The sequence below is a fragment of the Tinamus guttatus genome, unplaced genomic scaffold, assembly GCF_059628265.1.
Source record: "Tinamus guttatus ecotype Peru unplaced genomic scaffold, ASM5962826v1 Tinamus_guttatus_pri_ptg000674l, whole genome shotgun sequence".
In the NCBI taxonomy this organism is placed as follows: Eukaryota; Metazoa; Chordata; class Aves; order Tinamiformes; family Tinamidae; genus Tinamus; species Tinamus guttatus.
In genome coordinates, this window is record NW_028289208.1 from 2,538,427 (window position 1) to 2,555,000 (window position 16,574).

Genomic DNA, 16,574 nt, shown 5'->3' on the forward strand with positions numbered 1-16,574 from the left:
TTTATTCAAAGAAATGCTGATGATTAGACATTAAATGGCACTAAATATTCCACTTCCTCTGCGCTGCCTGATAAACTGGTTTCATTAACATTATAAGTAACAAAAGTTTCCATTTCAGTCGGCCCATTTTGTTTTCCTCACGCTCGGAGTCGCAGCTGCACGGCGCTGTATGACGGGAGCCGCGCAGCACCGGCGCCCCAGCCCGCACCGCGGTTAAAGGGGCCGTGCTGGGCCGGGCCGCATCAGGCCACGCAGCACAGCGGGCCGTGTCACCTGCCCCACGCCACGGGGGACACCAGGACACAGCCTGGCCAAGGTTGGAGCTGGGCCGATGCTCCTGCCCAGGTTCCCTGCAGGAACGGGTGCATCCAGGCCTGCAGTGAAACCAGGACACGGGTCTGGTTGTAGGTGAAAGAGGCTGGAGATGGTGCTGCGACCAGGCCCTGCAACCACCTGAAAGAAACGGGCAGAGAAACCCGAGAGGCAGCAGCTCCCTTCCCAGAGGCTCCGCATCGGGCCGGCTTCCAGCCACCCTCTGACAGTGCGGGGTGTCCCCAGCGGGTCCCTCGGCCACGCGACACCGTGGCCATGGCGTGGCTCAGCAGGGCGCCGGGACGCATCGGCCGCGGGGCCGTCAAAGCCACCGGGCTGGAGCCGACGGTGCCGCCACGTTCTCTTTCTTGAGAGATTTTTCTTTAGCCCTGAAGTCTCTCACTATTAAATCATGCGCCTCAGCTTTAAGTGCGGGTTAACATTTTGCCCTGAGTGGAAGCTACTATATTTGTCAAGGATACCGCGGTGATTTATCTCCGCCAGCCCCACAGAGGAGCGCAGCTACAGCTGCACCGGCCTCTCTACAACGCTCGGTCCAGGGGCTCGGCCTGTGCCCCGAGGCCCCGCACAAGCCCAGTGCCAATCCCTCCTTTGCACAACGCGCTGCTCCGCTTCCCGAATAACCGTCGGGAAGGGAAGGGAGGCTCCATGCGGGCATCCAGCAAGGCCGAGCTGCCACCCTGCGCAGAGCGGCTCCAGGACCCGCCGCCCGTTCAGCAGGATGAAGAGCTCGGCCCAGCAGCCACCCAACAACAACTAGAAATGCCAAAAATACCAGGAAAGGCTGGAAGAGCCGGCGGCTGGCAGGGAGCGGGCACATCCCCTCTCCCAGCCCCGCGTGCCCGCGGCTCCCGCCGCAGCAGGGTTGTGCCAGCCCTGGCAGGCTGAGGATTTCTATCTTAAGGGCTGCTCTTTATTAAATTTGCAAGATACAAAACTGTGACTGACTCTTTTCTTTTGTGCATGTATAAATAATAAATCCGTGCCGCTAAAAATAACAATTAAAATATTGCTCAAATTTCCAACGGGAAAAAAAAAAAAGGGATTTTAAAAATGACTTCCCGAGGCTTAGGAGAGCACGTCGCCCATTGGGGAGCGTCACCGCGCGATGGCTTTGACAGCTGTCAATATTCAAAGTGCTTTGGAGGGGGGCCGGGGTTGTGGGAGAAAAGGAGAGCGTTGAGGCAAGCTGCTGTGTGTTTTACCAAACTTTGTCACAGAGTCTTTTATACAACTCCTTTATGCAGTATCTGTGACATAATTCCTATTTTTTTCCACCAGCCATTATATATGATAAATAAAACAATGCACTGAAAACACTGAAATCTCTCATCAATGTCTTTGTGAAAAGGGCCCAGATAAATGAGTCTTGGAATCAAAGGCAGATTACATGACTGACCATGTATCATCCTCTATGTATTGAACATAGTCTTTGTAAAGATAGAGCGGTAATAAAAAGTGGTATTGTGTGCTGTGAAAGGCTGTGTGGGTCTGTGCATGACTAATCTGTCTTTCTGCATTATTTTATTCAATCTTCTCTGACTTTATGCCTTTGACATTTTTGCTACACTCAGTAAATTTGAGTGAATAGGCAATTTTAAAGAATTTTTATAGGGCTTCAGAGAAGTCATACGCAGACTGTATCTTTGTTCAGATTTAACAGTTTAAATATTTCCTTTGTCTAGGATGCAGAGTAATCTTTAGGCAGAAGAGCGGCAGGGGGAGGGGGTCGGAAATGCCTCTCCTCCCTTAATATTTTTGCAGCATTTCTGGCGGAGGCTTCGGCGCGGGGAGCGGGCGGGGGCCAGGCCGCGGCCGCGGCGCTCGCCCTGCTGCCGGCTGCGCTCAACCTGGGCGACGCGGACGCGGGGCCGGGGCCGCCTGCGCCGCCGCAGAGCCCAGCGGCTCCCGCCGCCGCCAAACTCGAGTGGGAAGCGGATTAAAATTTTAAAGGGCTATTGTGAATATGGGCTTAACTGCGATCGTCTTGCATCAGCCAATTCCTCTGACAAGATATTGCAAGGGTTGCTGTTTCTTAGTAAATAATGATTTTATTGCATCTCTTTAATGAACTGATAACGTGATACACAGTAAATTATCTACATCTATAACATTGCTGAGGATAAGCAGCGTGGTTTTAGTAATTTATACCACAGAGAGACATGCATTATAAAAATAGGAAAATTATTTCCTTTGTTAAATTGTGCAGAAGTCTTTACCTGAGGAACACCAGACAGATTAATCTCAGGAGATCCACTCACTTGTATTTAAGCTGTTGAACTGTTCGCTGTTTTTGCCTCGGAACAGTTGAAAAATCCATTTCGCAAGCCAGAATTGACACTATGGGTATTGCTCCTGCTCATACAAGTTATTAAAATAATTACTAAGCTATTTTGAGGAAACTTGAAGCTTTCTTTAAAACTTAAAGCCAAATCTGAAGGAATTAACGTGAACCGTGAGCACTGATGGGAGCTGGGTGGAGGCGCCTGTGCAGCCCCTCTCGCGGCGCGGCCCCGTGTGGCATTTGGGTGCCTGAGCCCAGAGCCTGGACTCACCCACCGAAACCCAGGACCACCTGCACAGCCGGACACGGCGCTGGCTGCTCCCGTGGCCGGCATCGGTTTTCCCAGCAAAGGCCAAGGGCAGCAGGACGCGGGGCTGGCGGCCGGGGAAGCAGCTGCCCATCGGCAGCACAACCTTGGCCACAAGGAATTTTTTCAGAGCTAACAAGCAGCTGAAGTTTGTTTGTTTGTTTTTAAATCACCATTAACCTTTCAGGGAGATCAGGCAGCCGGTGTCCTGGAAGGCTCCACAGGCGTTTTTTCTTAAGGCAGGTAGCCCCCATTAATCCACGGCCTCCTCTTCCCACATTAGCACACCACCAGCAGATTACAATCTCTCCAGATGTAATCATGCCTTAGCATCTTACTTAATGGGTCGAAATTCCCTGTCTCCATGCCAGACTGCATCACGAATCCCCTCTGCTTTGTACAGCAGAGACGGAAAAATCCTACTTCTCATCTCCTCCCGACGCTTGATGCAAGTTTCTGAAAATGAGTGCTCTAGTAAGCCTAAAAATGTGGGATAATATGATTCATTTATAGATCTCTGGTAATAGATGTGGTTTCTATTACTCCGTTACCACATCAAGGATTAATCCTGTTCCTTCAGGAAGAGCACGTAACCTTCCTCTTTATGAACCATTATCATAACACTGGAAAAACAACAACTACCATCTACAATTAGCTACACGGAGCAGTTCCCAGTGATTTATAATGCTAAACACTGAAAGATTGGATCAAGCTGCCAGTCTCCTTTTGCAAATTTCATTTCAACGCGAGCCTCCTGAAACACATGGAGCCATTCGATCTCCACTCGTTTTGTTTACAAAAGGAGAGAGATGTTTTACAACTTAAAGGAATTCTTACCAATATTAGTTATTAACAACCCCACGATGGCATTTGCATTTTTATAACCTTGTTACTTAAAAGTGAAACAGTAGAGGGAAAGACTTGGCGATAGTGTTCCCTGTGTGCTTTAATCCCAGCCTGAGCTTTTTATGCTTGAGAGCACCTTATGATGCTGTAACTAACCTCAAACCTGGAGCAGCAGGAGGGCAACAAACCTCCGAATACAGCAATGTCATGCTTTACAGGCATACTCTCTGCAACAGCATGAATGAAGAAAAAAAAAGCGGTTGCCTAGGAAACACCCTAGTCTTGGTAATTATTACTGTAACTGTCTGCACACCCCACCTATAACAGAAATGAATAATAAATTATAATCACTGACTGGCAGCTTTCCGTTGTTGCTTCTGCTCAGCACTGCTACCTACTGGCATGCAAAATTAATTACATACAAACAGCAGGGCCGTGGCGGCGCCGCGCACGCACAGGCCCTCGCCTTTGTAGCGGCACCGCGCGCGGTGGCCTTTCTCCTCGCCCTGGACGCAATTCAGGTAAATTGCTGCTTATTCGGTGAAGTGGGAAGTGCTTCGTGCTCGACAAGCAGGCTAAGGAATCATGGAAAAAAGAAAATCTTTCAAAAAACTTGGTTCAATTATGAGAGATTTCATGTCACGCTAACTGAACAGTAACAAAAGAATTTATTTTTACTGCCTAATAATGTGTATTTTGAGGACCCAATGAAATGCTGTTTAAGAGCAGCGGGTCTGATATTGCAGTATTTTTAGAAGATATCTGGTACTTTTGATCAATTAAACTACATAATCAACAGAGATGTTCCATTTATCTTAGGTTGTCTAATTTGCAATACAGTGTTAAAGTACTTCTATTGGAAGACTAGTTTGTTTAGAAATTAGAACACTCAGAGTGATTTACTGGATTTGATTTAAAAGACACAGCGGGAGTTGGCAAAATTCACATATCATGGGGTTAATGTGGGTTAGAATGGAGCTATTTGTAATACAAAAATATTGCATACCAAATACACACATCTGATTTCTTTTAATCCCAGCTCATTTTTTGCAACATAAATCACTTTGTTAAAATGAACAGCTAAAACAGCTGCTTTAGACACTCTTGAAACACACAAAAATCTGCTGCTTTAGATGCTCTAAGTGAGCAAGAAAAAGCGCTAAGTGCAACTAGTTTCACAGCTGAGATCATAAAATGAAGCCAGTTTACCTGTGAATTCCTGTGAAGGGCTCCATGGATCTGCTTCTGGTCTGCAGATGGAAGGGAGGCAGCAGCAGCCCTGAGGCTTTACCCTGATATCTTCCTTAGCTTCATCTCTGTCCCCTCAGTCCTGGTTCCTTCACTCCACAGAGGACACACCACCACATGCACCCCGGGAAGGTGCCCGCACATTGGCAGCCAGTTAGACAAGATCAGAGAGTCAAACCTGCCCCACAATTAGGATTGGGATGGAGCAGGTAATTCTTTCAGTTGGGTTGGGCATGGCTGGGCTCAGGCACAGCTAAGCCACATCCCACATGGGATGAAGGATGTGGGATACGGTAGGGATGGGAGATGAGCATGGGTGTCCTTGGCCATCCACATGATTTCTCACAGCAGCCTGGCCGGTGACGGCGAGGACGCATGGTTTGGGAACTCACTTCCTGTTAATAATTTGCTAGGAAAGCTGTGGAAATGGCTCCAAGGTCTGCGAGCAGAGTGAGCCAGGCCAGGACCCGCCGCTTTGCAAATGCAGGAGCGTGAGCAGAGCGGGGCACCATGATGGGCACCGGGACAGGCTCGCAAAGCCAACAAGGTGTCCCATGGGCTGGATTCCCCCTGCAGAGCTGACAAATGAAGTGTGTGTAGCAGACGTATGAGACATCAGGGTCAAACACCGTCACCCATCACTTCACTGTGGTGGATACACCATGTGCTTATTCCACTGGGTGCTGGGACTCGCCTCTGCATGAAGCTTCCCTTGGTAATGTCTTGGCTCATGACAGGTGTCACTGCAGGGAAAGGAGGCAGCAGCAACGTGAGTCTTGTCATCCTGTTGCGATCACTTGGTTTTGCTCAGGATTCAATTTTGGGTAGGCCTCTGCCGGGCAGCTACTGAAGCGCTAGTCAGCATTTTGTGCTCTTTAGTCTTCCATCCCTTATCTGTATTCTCAAATGGACTATTTTCTCAACAGGAGCGTATTCTTCCTCTCAGCAAACACATTTTGGAACCTCTTGCCACAGCTCGCAGGCCTTTACTTCATTCCTTGTGTGAGCTTCAACGACCATCGTCCCAGCAGGGAGACCTCAGCTTCCTCCCTGCAGCGCCGCCCCTGCTGCACGTGTCGACATGGGAGACGGCTCTGCCGCTGCTCAGCGGCAGCTCCGGGGGCAGAAGAGCCGCCGCAGAGCTCGGCGAGAGGCGTCGCACACGCGGCCTCGGCTCCGCTGCCTCACGAGCCGCGTGCGGCCACCCTGAGGCGGCCGCCCCCTGGCCAACATGGAGTCCAGGGCAGGAGGAGCCCTCTTCCTGCAGCAGGGAAAAACGCCATCAAGGCGACTTTAAAAACATGTTAGACTATACTCTTATTATTTTTGAAGTGAATAAAAACTCTAGTGTGAGGTGAAAAAGACACTGGTACTCTGATAGATTAAATCACTAACAAGAAACTTGTTAGTAAATTAGAAAATGCTTCCAAATCTGGCGACGTTGCTTCATCCTAACACTTTAGAAAGTACATTTGATAGCAAAGTCCAAGAAAGAAGACCAAAGATAAAGGATCATCCTGCTCTGCAAACCCTCTGATTAAATTAAATATCCCGAAGAAAAAAAAAAAAAAAAAAAAAAAGGCACAGACACACTGAGGATCCCTATTAGGCAAAACATTCATGTGCTTAGTTTTAAGCATGTGGTTAAATCCATTCTTCTTTCCGAAATCTTTGAGACATAAGCACATGCCAAAGTGCATTCCTGAGCAAGGATGCGACTGTGAACCAAGGCCATAATTCATTGAAACCCAAGGTGCATTTATTCTATTTTTTCTTGTGAGCAGGGTTGTGAAAAAGGGGGGGGGGGGAACAGGAAAGCAAGCAAAGAATTAATTTTTATTTGAAACTGATCTATGGTGACAAGGGGCATTTGGTTTTGCTCAAGTAACTAGAAGTAGGGAGCATTACAGAAGATATCTAAATAAATCTTTTTAAAGGGTTTTTTTTCTCTCTCTTTCTTTCTCTTTCTCCTTTTCCCTCTAATTACCCATGTCTGGTAGTCTTGGATCTCAACCCCTTGTTATTTAAAATACATATTCATGGAACTATATTTTACAGTTGCACTGTTCTGGTTACAAAATAGCTTCTACTTTTCTAGGACATAATTTCATTTTGTTTAGCCAAGAATTCATTAAAGAAGCTATAAATAACCTCCTTTAAATATTTAGCCGTGAATAGAGGGTGGACTGGCATTGATGGCTTATTTTAGTACTAATGCAATATGCTTTAAAAAAAAAGTCTTCATTTTAGCATGAATCAATTTAATCATTAACACTTTCAATATGATTCTCGGGATCTGCTTAAAACTCTGACTGCCCCCTCCCACGTAGAAGTCTCCAAGGAGCCAGGCACGCAGGAGAACTGCTCAACTTTCCAGAGAGGAGCTCCTGCCTCAAAACACAATTTGCTTCCATGTTCTGGGGAAGGTTCAGCCCGGTGCTCTCAGGGAGCAGCTCCTGCAGCCGCAGGGCACAGCTAAGGAGCCACGCGTTCCCTTGCTGGGCCTTGAGCCCTTTGCCACCAGAGCGCAAAGGGGCAGGCACCGAGCTGGTCACGGCGGTCACTTCTTGGCTTCACCTTACAGTGGGACTGTGCCACCTTCCACGTGCCCAGCACAGGACCTCATCCCTAGGTGCTTACATATCTACGAGTGAGTACACGCACCCAGGGCACGTGGTTTGGGCTGGACAGCACTTTCTCCCACCTACCCTTAACCCCTGTAGCCGCTTCAAGCAGCAGCTTGCACTATGGACCTAGCCAGGCACGAGACACCTGGGACTTTTTAAGAAGTCACCTTAGAACCCAAAGTAACAGGGCATGTTTGAAAACAAGGGGATGGTAATTCAGATCTGCCAGTCCAGGTTAACAGATCAAGTGGGGAGAAGGAAATGGCATTACCCGACTTCCGTTCAAACGGATGGGTGACTTGCTGAAAAAGAGCTGCTGGCAGCTCTAAGGAACTGTGCGTTTCCAAAGTCACCAAACTGCAGCCAGAAGCAAGTCCCTTCTTACATTTTGTGAATCTCACTTTTAAGACTATGGTTTGATGATGTCAGCTTAAGAGTAAAATCAGTTTAAGGCGTTCCACCTCCCAAACACTGTCCAAACTCTGCCACTGCTTTCCCCTTGTCCTTCTCAAGGCATCACCCCTTTAACTATGCTGCTGCAAACACACCAGGGAACGAGCTCACTTCAAAACAACACGCACAACTCAAAGCTCAAACTGTTGGGTTTTTGATTTTTTTTTAAGCCAGCTCAGTTGGCCCTTATCTTTGAAGGGCTGACCCAGCAAAAGCTGTGTCAGCACAACTTGGGATGGCAAGAGGACAGTTTCTGGGGCAGGAACTCCTAGAGCCAGGATGGCTCTCAGTCAAGACCATACACAAAATCGTACCCCTAGTGTTGCAGTGCTGCTACATTTTGAAATAAAGTTGACGCATTAAGACATTTTTCCTTAGTGCTGACTCCCTCTGGGCATTCTCAAGACAATTACAATGTTTTCTGACTATACAAAAGAACTAGGAGATTTTGTAATCATAGCCTGAGTTTACGCTTCTCTCCTTAAGAGCATTCAATTTCCATAGACATTCACTTAACAGGAGGTTAGAACACAATGGCAGAGGAGAATGGACTGCTTTTATGTCCATGTGGTAGCAAGCACTTCAAGTTGGAAATGGAAGTTAAAAATAAAAACCTCTCCATGATTTATTTTCAAATTATTAATAAAGCAACAAAATCCATAAATTTCACAGCTTTTTACTGAAAATTTAATTTTACAAAATACCCTTTTCCATCAAAGAAACTTCCCTGCAATGTACATGAACCCAGCATTTTATAGATCTGTACAGTGAGATACCAGAGAGGTTTGATAGAAGGAAAAAAAACAAAGTTTAGCAGACACCTAGCTGCAAAACCTACAACAATGTGAATACAAGTGTTTTTTTAAAATACTAAAGCAAGTAATGCAGTATAATTGTTGAATCTACTTGAAATGTGAAAAGTTTCTTTAATATGGTCCATATGGCATGTAAAACATCACAGCTGGTAGAGAACTGCCTGTATTTAGATTTAAACACAAAACAATGTAAGGAACATTTTTTGAAAAATAATCCAAGTGCTGCTATCATAAGGCAAACATATACAAAGGTGCTGACAGCATACAAGGAAATTAACAAATTAAGATGAATACCGAAGTGTTCAAAACATTTAATTTTTTAATATTGCCAATAGAGTTTTAAAACATAAACAATGCCAAATTAACATAGGACATCCTCTTAACTAGCTAGGTGCAATGCATATAGTTTTACATAATCTCAACAAACATGAAACTAGGCATTAATATTCAAACTTCTGTTGTCTAGGCAAGACCTAGTTATTAGTCTGTTGCATTCTGGCAGCTTTGAATTTTGAAATCCTCTTTGTAGTTTCTTCTGATGCTTCGGACAAAACTTCCTCTGATTTTCTCTCCAGAATGGTAGGCAGGATAGGGTGAGCAATGACTGGGTGTGGTATTAAGGAGGGAGACAAAGGCTCCTTTTCTATAACAGTTCCAGAAAATGCCTACAATAGAAGAGAATACTCAAAATGAGCTAATAAAATGCAAATGTGCAGCTATGCCCATAAGGTCATTACCCTATATTAGCCTGATTAGGATTGTTATTCCTTTTAATCAAAAGTAAAGAAATATCTTTAAATCAATGATTGTTCCTTGCATAAGTAACCAAATTGTAATTAACCTCAAAATATAGCGTGTTCAAAGAAGACTGAATGAAAGACAGTGTCTTAAAAGTACTACTTAATCTCATTCCAAACTGCATAAATGATCTCAAAATTTGCTTTCTCACTGACACATGTTCAAGAAATAAAACAGCTGATGTAATATAGAGCTTTGTTTGGGGAAAAAATGGGAGAGATTTCTGCAAAGCAGGGTATGCCTGCATTTCCATCACACGCCATATTCTATGACTTAGTGTCTTCTAATTGCATCAAGCTGACACCGCATACAAATTGGCAAGCACTTACTTTGTTTGCTCCTTTTTCCTTACCAAATATGATCAAAAAATGGCCAAAGCGATTTATACTTAAGAGAACAGCAAACTCCTTCCAACTATCTCTCTCTATAAAAGGTCTAATAAAAACATTTAATGTTTAAAAATGATAATTTATATGTAGACTATCATATTATCAAATGACAAGTTGTTCTTTTTTTTTTCACTTAACTATGAAATCTGAAAAAAAAAAGCAACTCAGAGCTACTTTTTATAAACATTCTTAAGAACAAACCACCACACTGTGTTGAAAACAGAAAATTCAGAATGACTAGGGAAAGGGGAAGCAGTTTACATCCAAGATTTGATGATCATACTGGGCACAAAGAAATGCACACCAAATTTATTACCTATGCCTAATTCATTTTTGCAGAACTCAGTTACCAGGAAAAACTAACTAAGAAAAAACGACCACTATTATCTTGCAGAACCTGAAAAAAACAATTTTGTTTGTTTGTTTTCTGCTCCAGTAACTAAACTATGTCTAAGTCTCTCTCTCTCTACCCAACTGCATTGTCCAGCCAACACTATTTCAGTTTCAAGAACAGGCAAGTAAAACACAACCTAAGAGGATCATAGTAGCAGCAGAAAAAAAGGAAAAAAGTTAGTGCATGGCAAATGCTAATAGAAAAATAATTTATTTCAAGCACCCATGAATACAACTGAAAGCAAAACAGCAGCATTTAACAAGACATTTCTTTAACTGGAGTGCTTTGTTCACTCTACTTCAGCTACTTAGAAAACACATTATGTAGAGAACAGCCATGTGATTCAGCAAGTGGACTACCGGCTAAAATTTAAAGTGTACTTACATATTCCATAAAAATATAGAAAATGCAGTCCAGAAAGATAACAATCTTAAGCACTAATTCTACAGAAGAATCTTCTAGCATGAATCCTTACATGCTCCCTGTATGTCAGCAGCTGCATTAAAAATACTGATTAAAAATAGCCTTTCTGAGGAATTAATTTCTTGCCAAAACAGTGTTTCTAAAGAATATGCCCATTGCGACAGAACTGCAGAAAATTCAGTTTACCCAAACTTACCAAGTTAAGTTCTTACCAAATAAGACTAAGACGTAGTCAATGTCACAAATTTCAGAGCAGCATTTACGCTTAGTTCTGCACATCTCCAGCCACACTAAGCAATTGTACATTTTTCCTTATGTTGCACAATCTCTTTCCTTTATGTTTAAGCAAAGAACTTTCCAGAAGTGTTGAAGTAGATTTGTTTGGGCTCACTAATGGCCCCAGTTTGCAAGAGCACAATAAAGGCGCAATGCTTCCTGCCACTGAGCGGTTCCTCTCCCTTTGGCAAGGCCAAAATCATCACTTGTGATGTTTAAAACTCGGAAGAACGTTTGGAAACTACCTCTCTAGTCTTTGTGTCCAGAATACCAATAAAATGCAGGTTACAGAGAATCCATATTCCCATTCACCAATTAATTTAAAAAAAAAAAAATTTGCTGTACTACCCTGCAATGAAATTTCCAAGATGGCCCTGTTCACAAGACACTGGCTTCCATAATACCAGCAAATACCTGACACGCTCCCTCCTCTCTCCCCACTAGGATCTGTAGGGCAGAAACATGTCACCTGACAATGTCATTCTGAAGTGAAATCAGTCAGGAGTTGGAAAATTATATTAAAGAAATGAAACAAAATGATGATACTGCAACTACATTGGTCAGATTTTTCATTTTTATCCCTGCCAACAATCAATAATTAATTAAAAACTGTACCTCAGATGTCCCTGATGAGGACGGAAGCTTTTTAGGTAGTTGCTGCTGCCCCTCCTCCTCCTCTTCCTCCAGTATTCCTTCGCTGTTGTCACTCTGAGTAGCTTCATCATAGCTAATACTCCTCTGAACTCCTCGTCTGTCATCGAACTCAGCAGCACTGTTCTCACTGGTATCGCTACAAACACTATTCTCTCTGCTTCGAGACTTCAAAATTGATTTACGAGGGACATATTCTCCATTCACAACATCAACAAAGACTCTATAAAAGAAAATGTTAGCTTTAATAAACCATTCCAGGATCAGATGACAAATTTCCAGTGATCTTGCTTTGTCTTTTATACAAATTAATTATGATATGCCTTTCCAACTTTTTGGCTGTAGAATTATAATACTGTACCTTTAGAGGCATTTTATGTACCAATGAACAAGGAGCAATTCTCCAGAGCAAAATGCTACTTTGCCCTTTAACCAATCATTAATGTTGGTCTACTCTTTCAGGAAAAAACAAATAGTTCTTTGAACAGTGTTACAAAAATCAGAATAGTGTGATTTATAAAGTCAAAAAAAGGTAAACTAAACTATTTTCAGGGTCGTTCTCATAAAGGGAAACAGAAGGTCACAATAATAGAAGGTTTCCCAGAATAAAACCTTGTCAAATGTAATATATACTAAGGGGGTGGGGGGAAATCACTTGTAAGCAGAAAGGATGATTTAATTTTTCCCGACGAGTGACATAATCATCTTCTCTGAATAACCACACTATTAGCTTTTAAGTTCGGATCAGTGTGAAGAAACTTTTCAGGTATCAGCACACTGCAACCTGTTAAACAGAACTCTTCCTACAGTTCACATTTCATTTCCAAGAATTACAGTCAAGGGTGAGCAGAGCAGAAGGAGTAGCATGGGAAGACAGCAACAGGTTTTTTTTTCAGCTCATAAAGGAGGAGTCCAATGACTGAATGACTTTTGAAGGCGTAACTTATTTCTTAACAGTTTTATATTCATCCCAAGCGTCTGGGGACGCTTGCTTATCTTCCACAAAGGATGCAGTTCCTCTGCAGAGTGCAGAGACAGCACCTCAAAAGAATCTTTTACCTCATTTTCAGTCCCAGCAACTGTATGCACAGGATAAGTCTGATCTTTCTACATTTGGAGGCATATTTTTAATGACATTGAGGTGCCTGAATACACCAACACACAAACGAAGTAGATTTTCACAAGTAATATTTCAGCTAGTATAAGAGGTGTTTATCTTCACCATCTCTGAAAACCTATATCCTTGTTTTAACTCTTCCATAACCTTTTTTTTTTTTTTTTTTTTTTAATTCTTTTATAGAATCCTCTTACTCCAAGGTCATTTTTCTAGCTCTATGAGCAAGGGCATTTTGCCAGGTGATCATTTCATTTTACTGAGAAGAGAGACAGTGACGGACAGAAGTTAGGGGTATAAAAACAGCACAGGAAGATGGCACACAAGAGAACCAGGCAAGCAAGAGACCTGTGCATATTCTGCAAGCACTGTACAGAAAAGACAAAAAACACATCCTGTATTAACAGGGTACAGAAAACAAGTAAGGAGGAGTATTTTAAGTGATAAGGCTGGTCAGCTATGTTTTAAAATAAGTACAGAAGCAAACAAGAAGTCATAAAATGCTGTATTTCTTTGTTGCAGATGATGTCTTCGCAAATTGGGACAAATTTCAAAAGCTCTGAAAAATGATGAGCTGAAGAAAACAAAAACTCTAAAAAAAATTCTGAAAGAAAACAAAATTCTAAGCTACAATTTTCATGAGTATAAAAACATGGCAACCACACAGAAGCCCCAGATTTTCATTTTGAAGTAGTTAGATAGATTCCAGATGCTTCTTTCAGGAAATAGGGGTTTTGTTTTCACACTATGGGCGGACACACACGAGGAGGGAAGTTGCTCTGGGGAGGGTTCACGCGCCAACGTCACAAGTTACGCACCGGTAAATGTCTGCTGGGGTTTTGATGTTAGGCAGCTCGGGAGCTGCATGGCCATTACCGTTGCTGTTCTTCCTTTTACGCTTGGCCTCTTCTTTCTTTTCACTGAATTTCAAAGTCGTATTTTTTCCTGTGTTTATCCTTACCTGCAAATCGAACAGAAATGATGGTCTAGACAATAAAAATCAACAATCCACCAGGTTGTAGTAGCATGCGAGTTCTGACACTCTCCTATCCAAGCAGTTAGGGACTACAAAGCATGGACAAGTTAGACACACGTGCAAACAGCACCATTCATGGTGTGAACCATTTTTTCTTAGCTATTTGCACTAGGTTGGGAAACTTCTTTACATTGCTGTGCATGTAATACGTGACAATTCTGTTCATCAGCAGCTGGGCTCAACAGTGAATTTCATGTTAAGTAAAGTGTCATCTAAAAAAATCCTAGACAGCAATGATGCCATTTACAACTCTGAAGATAGGAGAACAACACAGAGATTTGAAGATTTTTAAATCAAATTTTTAACTGAAGGATTTAAATGGTGGGTTTCAAGCACTTGAAGACAAATCAAAGGAAATTTTATCTACAGTCAAAATTCTGCAGTATCTACATGATGTAAAATTTTCTATTTTAAATAAAGTGTATGGTATATATGTTCCATGTAATTTCTTGGAAGAAACATAATAATGTACAAACCCTTTTAGGTTCAACTGTATGAGAGAAAAATATGGTTGGAACAGAGCTATCTCCAACATCTATGTCATCTTCGTCATCACTGTGATAACGAGCAGAGCCATTAAGTTCAAACAAGTCTGGATTTGTTATTTTATCCTGGAAGTTGTCCTGAGTGATACAGTCCTCTGCTCTGTATGCCCCATTCAAATCTGTCCTCTTATCTTCTTTTTCCTCTTCGGAGGAGGTTGCATCTTCTCCATTTGTCTCAACTGTATCATCAGGCATCCTATAAAATTAAAAATATCTAAGTGAGTGCACTTAGATTAGACAATGCAATCCACACCCCTGAGAAAAACAGGCATACAAAATAATCAACAAGCTTATGTGTTAGTTTCCTTCACGGAGATATTACATTTTTAGTCAGATTGAGGAGTCTTTTTAATACTCTGTAAAAATGTCCATGACAATTGAAGATACCAGAAGCGTGATATTCTGGCTAATGGCATGTATTTCTTTAGGATCAGAAGAGATCTAAAAATGTCATTAATCACTAAATGAGTAACGCCTATACTGTGAATTATGGTTTTACCTAGCTTGCAAGAAATGGATTTTAATTTCCCCCAAAGGAAAAAAAAAAAAAAAAAAAAAAAAAAAACCAAAACTACAATGCTGGATATTCAAAAGCATATGAAAGATTACCCTAAAGGCATTATTTATCCATACCGAACTTCCAGGATTGGAAACATCTCTGGAGCCCAATATTGAGGAACGGAAGAAAAGCTGGAACTGATTATGGGACCTGAAGTTAGCGTGTGACCACATGCTGGAGGCAGGGTCACAGAGGCTCTGACTCCCTGTGCTCTACACCTATTATTTCCCTCACATTTCCTGCTCCCTGCAATAAGGTTAGAGCAGACGCAAGTGTTATGGCCACTGTCTCCATTAGCAGGATGTTTCCATACACTGAAGTACCATACAGAGTAGATTTCATACTATATAGAAGTAGATTTTAACTTCATGCTCCAATGAGGAGCTTCATTCGTATTCCACCTTTCTTCTACCTAATATTATTTTAACCACATCTAGTTTGTCACATATCTGCATTTTTATTCAGATCTTTGTATACAAAGAGAAAGACCCACCTATTCCTTTTTGAACTCCAAACCTAAATGTGCTACTGAACTTTACCTGTCAAGTTCACCAAGAATCTCTTCTTGTCTCTCAAGCTCTTCTAAGCGTGCCCATAGTTCCTCCTCTGACTGAAAACGGCCTCCTGATTTTGTATCATGTCCATTTTCTTGAAAATCAACTTCAAAAGTGTTCGATATTTTTGGCTTTGAATGAGGTTTGTGAGCAGTTCTGTGTTTTCCTGTATAACAAAAAATAACATGCAATTAATAATACAGTTGAAAAAAATAAGAGAAAAAATGAAACCCTAATACATTAGGAGTATGGGCATAACACATTCCATTGTGAATTACTGTTTAAGTGAAACTGTCACTCCAATCACAGCACTAGCACGGATGTTACAGATACAACAAGGAAAAGCAGAAGTATTTATTGACAAATCAGGAGACACTGAGTCTGTGACTTTTTTATTACTTTTTATTGTTGTTGTGTTATCTCTTATGCCGAACAATAGACTGTGATTTGATCTTATAGATACCAGCAGATGAATGTGACATTTGTTCACTGTCCCATTAAGAGCACATTGTATTAACTGGGAAAATAAACCCGGTTTGTATATTAGCTCATTTTGGACAAAGTTATCTATATTCAAAAAGCAGGGTTTTTATATATATAGAAATGATGGTATATATAAAAATGATTATATATATTAAAAAAAAAAGGATGATATATGATATATATAAAATACAAACCATTAAGAATTAGCTATCATTTGGAAAAACTGACCAAAATCAAATCATTACAAATAATCTATTTCAGTGTTTTAAAAAGTTCCAAAAACCGCTTTTCAAAAATAACAAGTGCAAAACTCTTTAGAGTTGCAGGAGTGACTTGGAATAAACACTTGTGAGTAAAGGTTAGTCAATGCTGCAATGCTCATTCACCTTTAGTACAAAGCACTAAACTTCATACAGTAACCAAAAAGTGAAATATTACT

The 16,574-nt window shown here is 42.0% G+C and overlaps 1 protein-coding gene across 1 annotated transcript in view; it reads right to left on the reverse strand.

Annotated features, from left to right (window-relative positions):
- Positions 1-8,544: 8,544 nt before the first annotated feature.
- URI1 (URI1 prefoldin like chaperone) overlaps positions 8,545-16,574 on the reverse strand; it is a 39,423-nt gene continuing 31,393 nt past the window's right edge. The window contains exons 7-11 of the mRNA XM_088536511.1: positions 15,638-15,818; positions 14,471-14,735; positions 13,777-13,919; positions 11,809-12,067; positions 8,545-9,578 (exon numbers count right to left, since the gene is read on the reverse strand). Coding sequence (XP_088392637.1) covers positions 9,387-9,578; positions 11,809-12,067; positions 13,777-13,919; positions 14,471-14,735; positions 15,638-15,818 — 1,040 coding nt within the window. The 3' untranslated portion in view covers positions 8,545-9,386. The remainder of the gene's footprint in view (positions 9,579-11,808; positions 12,068-13,776; positions 13,920-14,470; positions 14,736-15,637; positions 15,819-16,574) is intronic.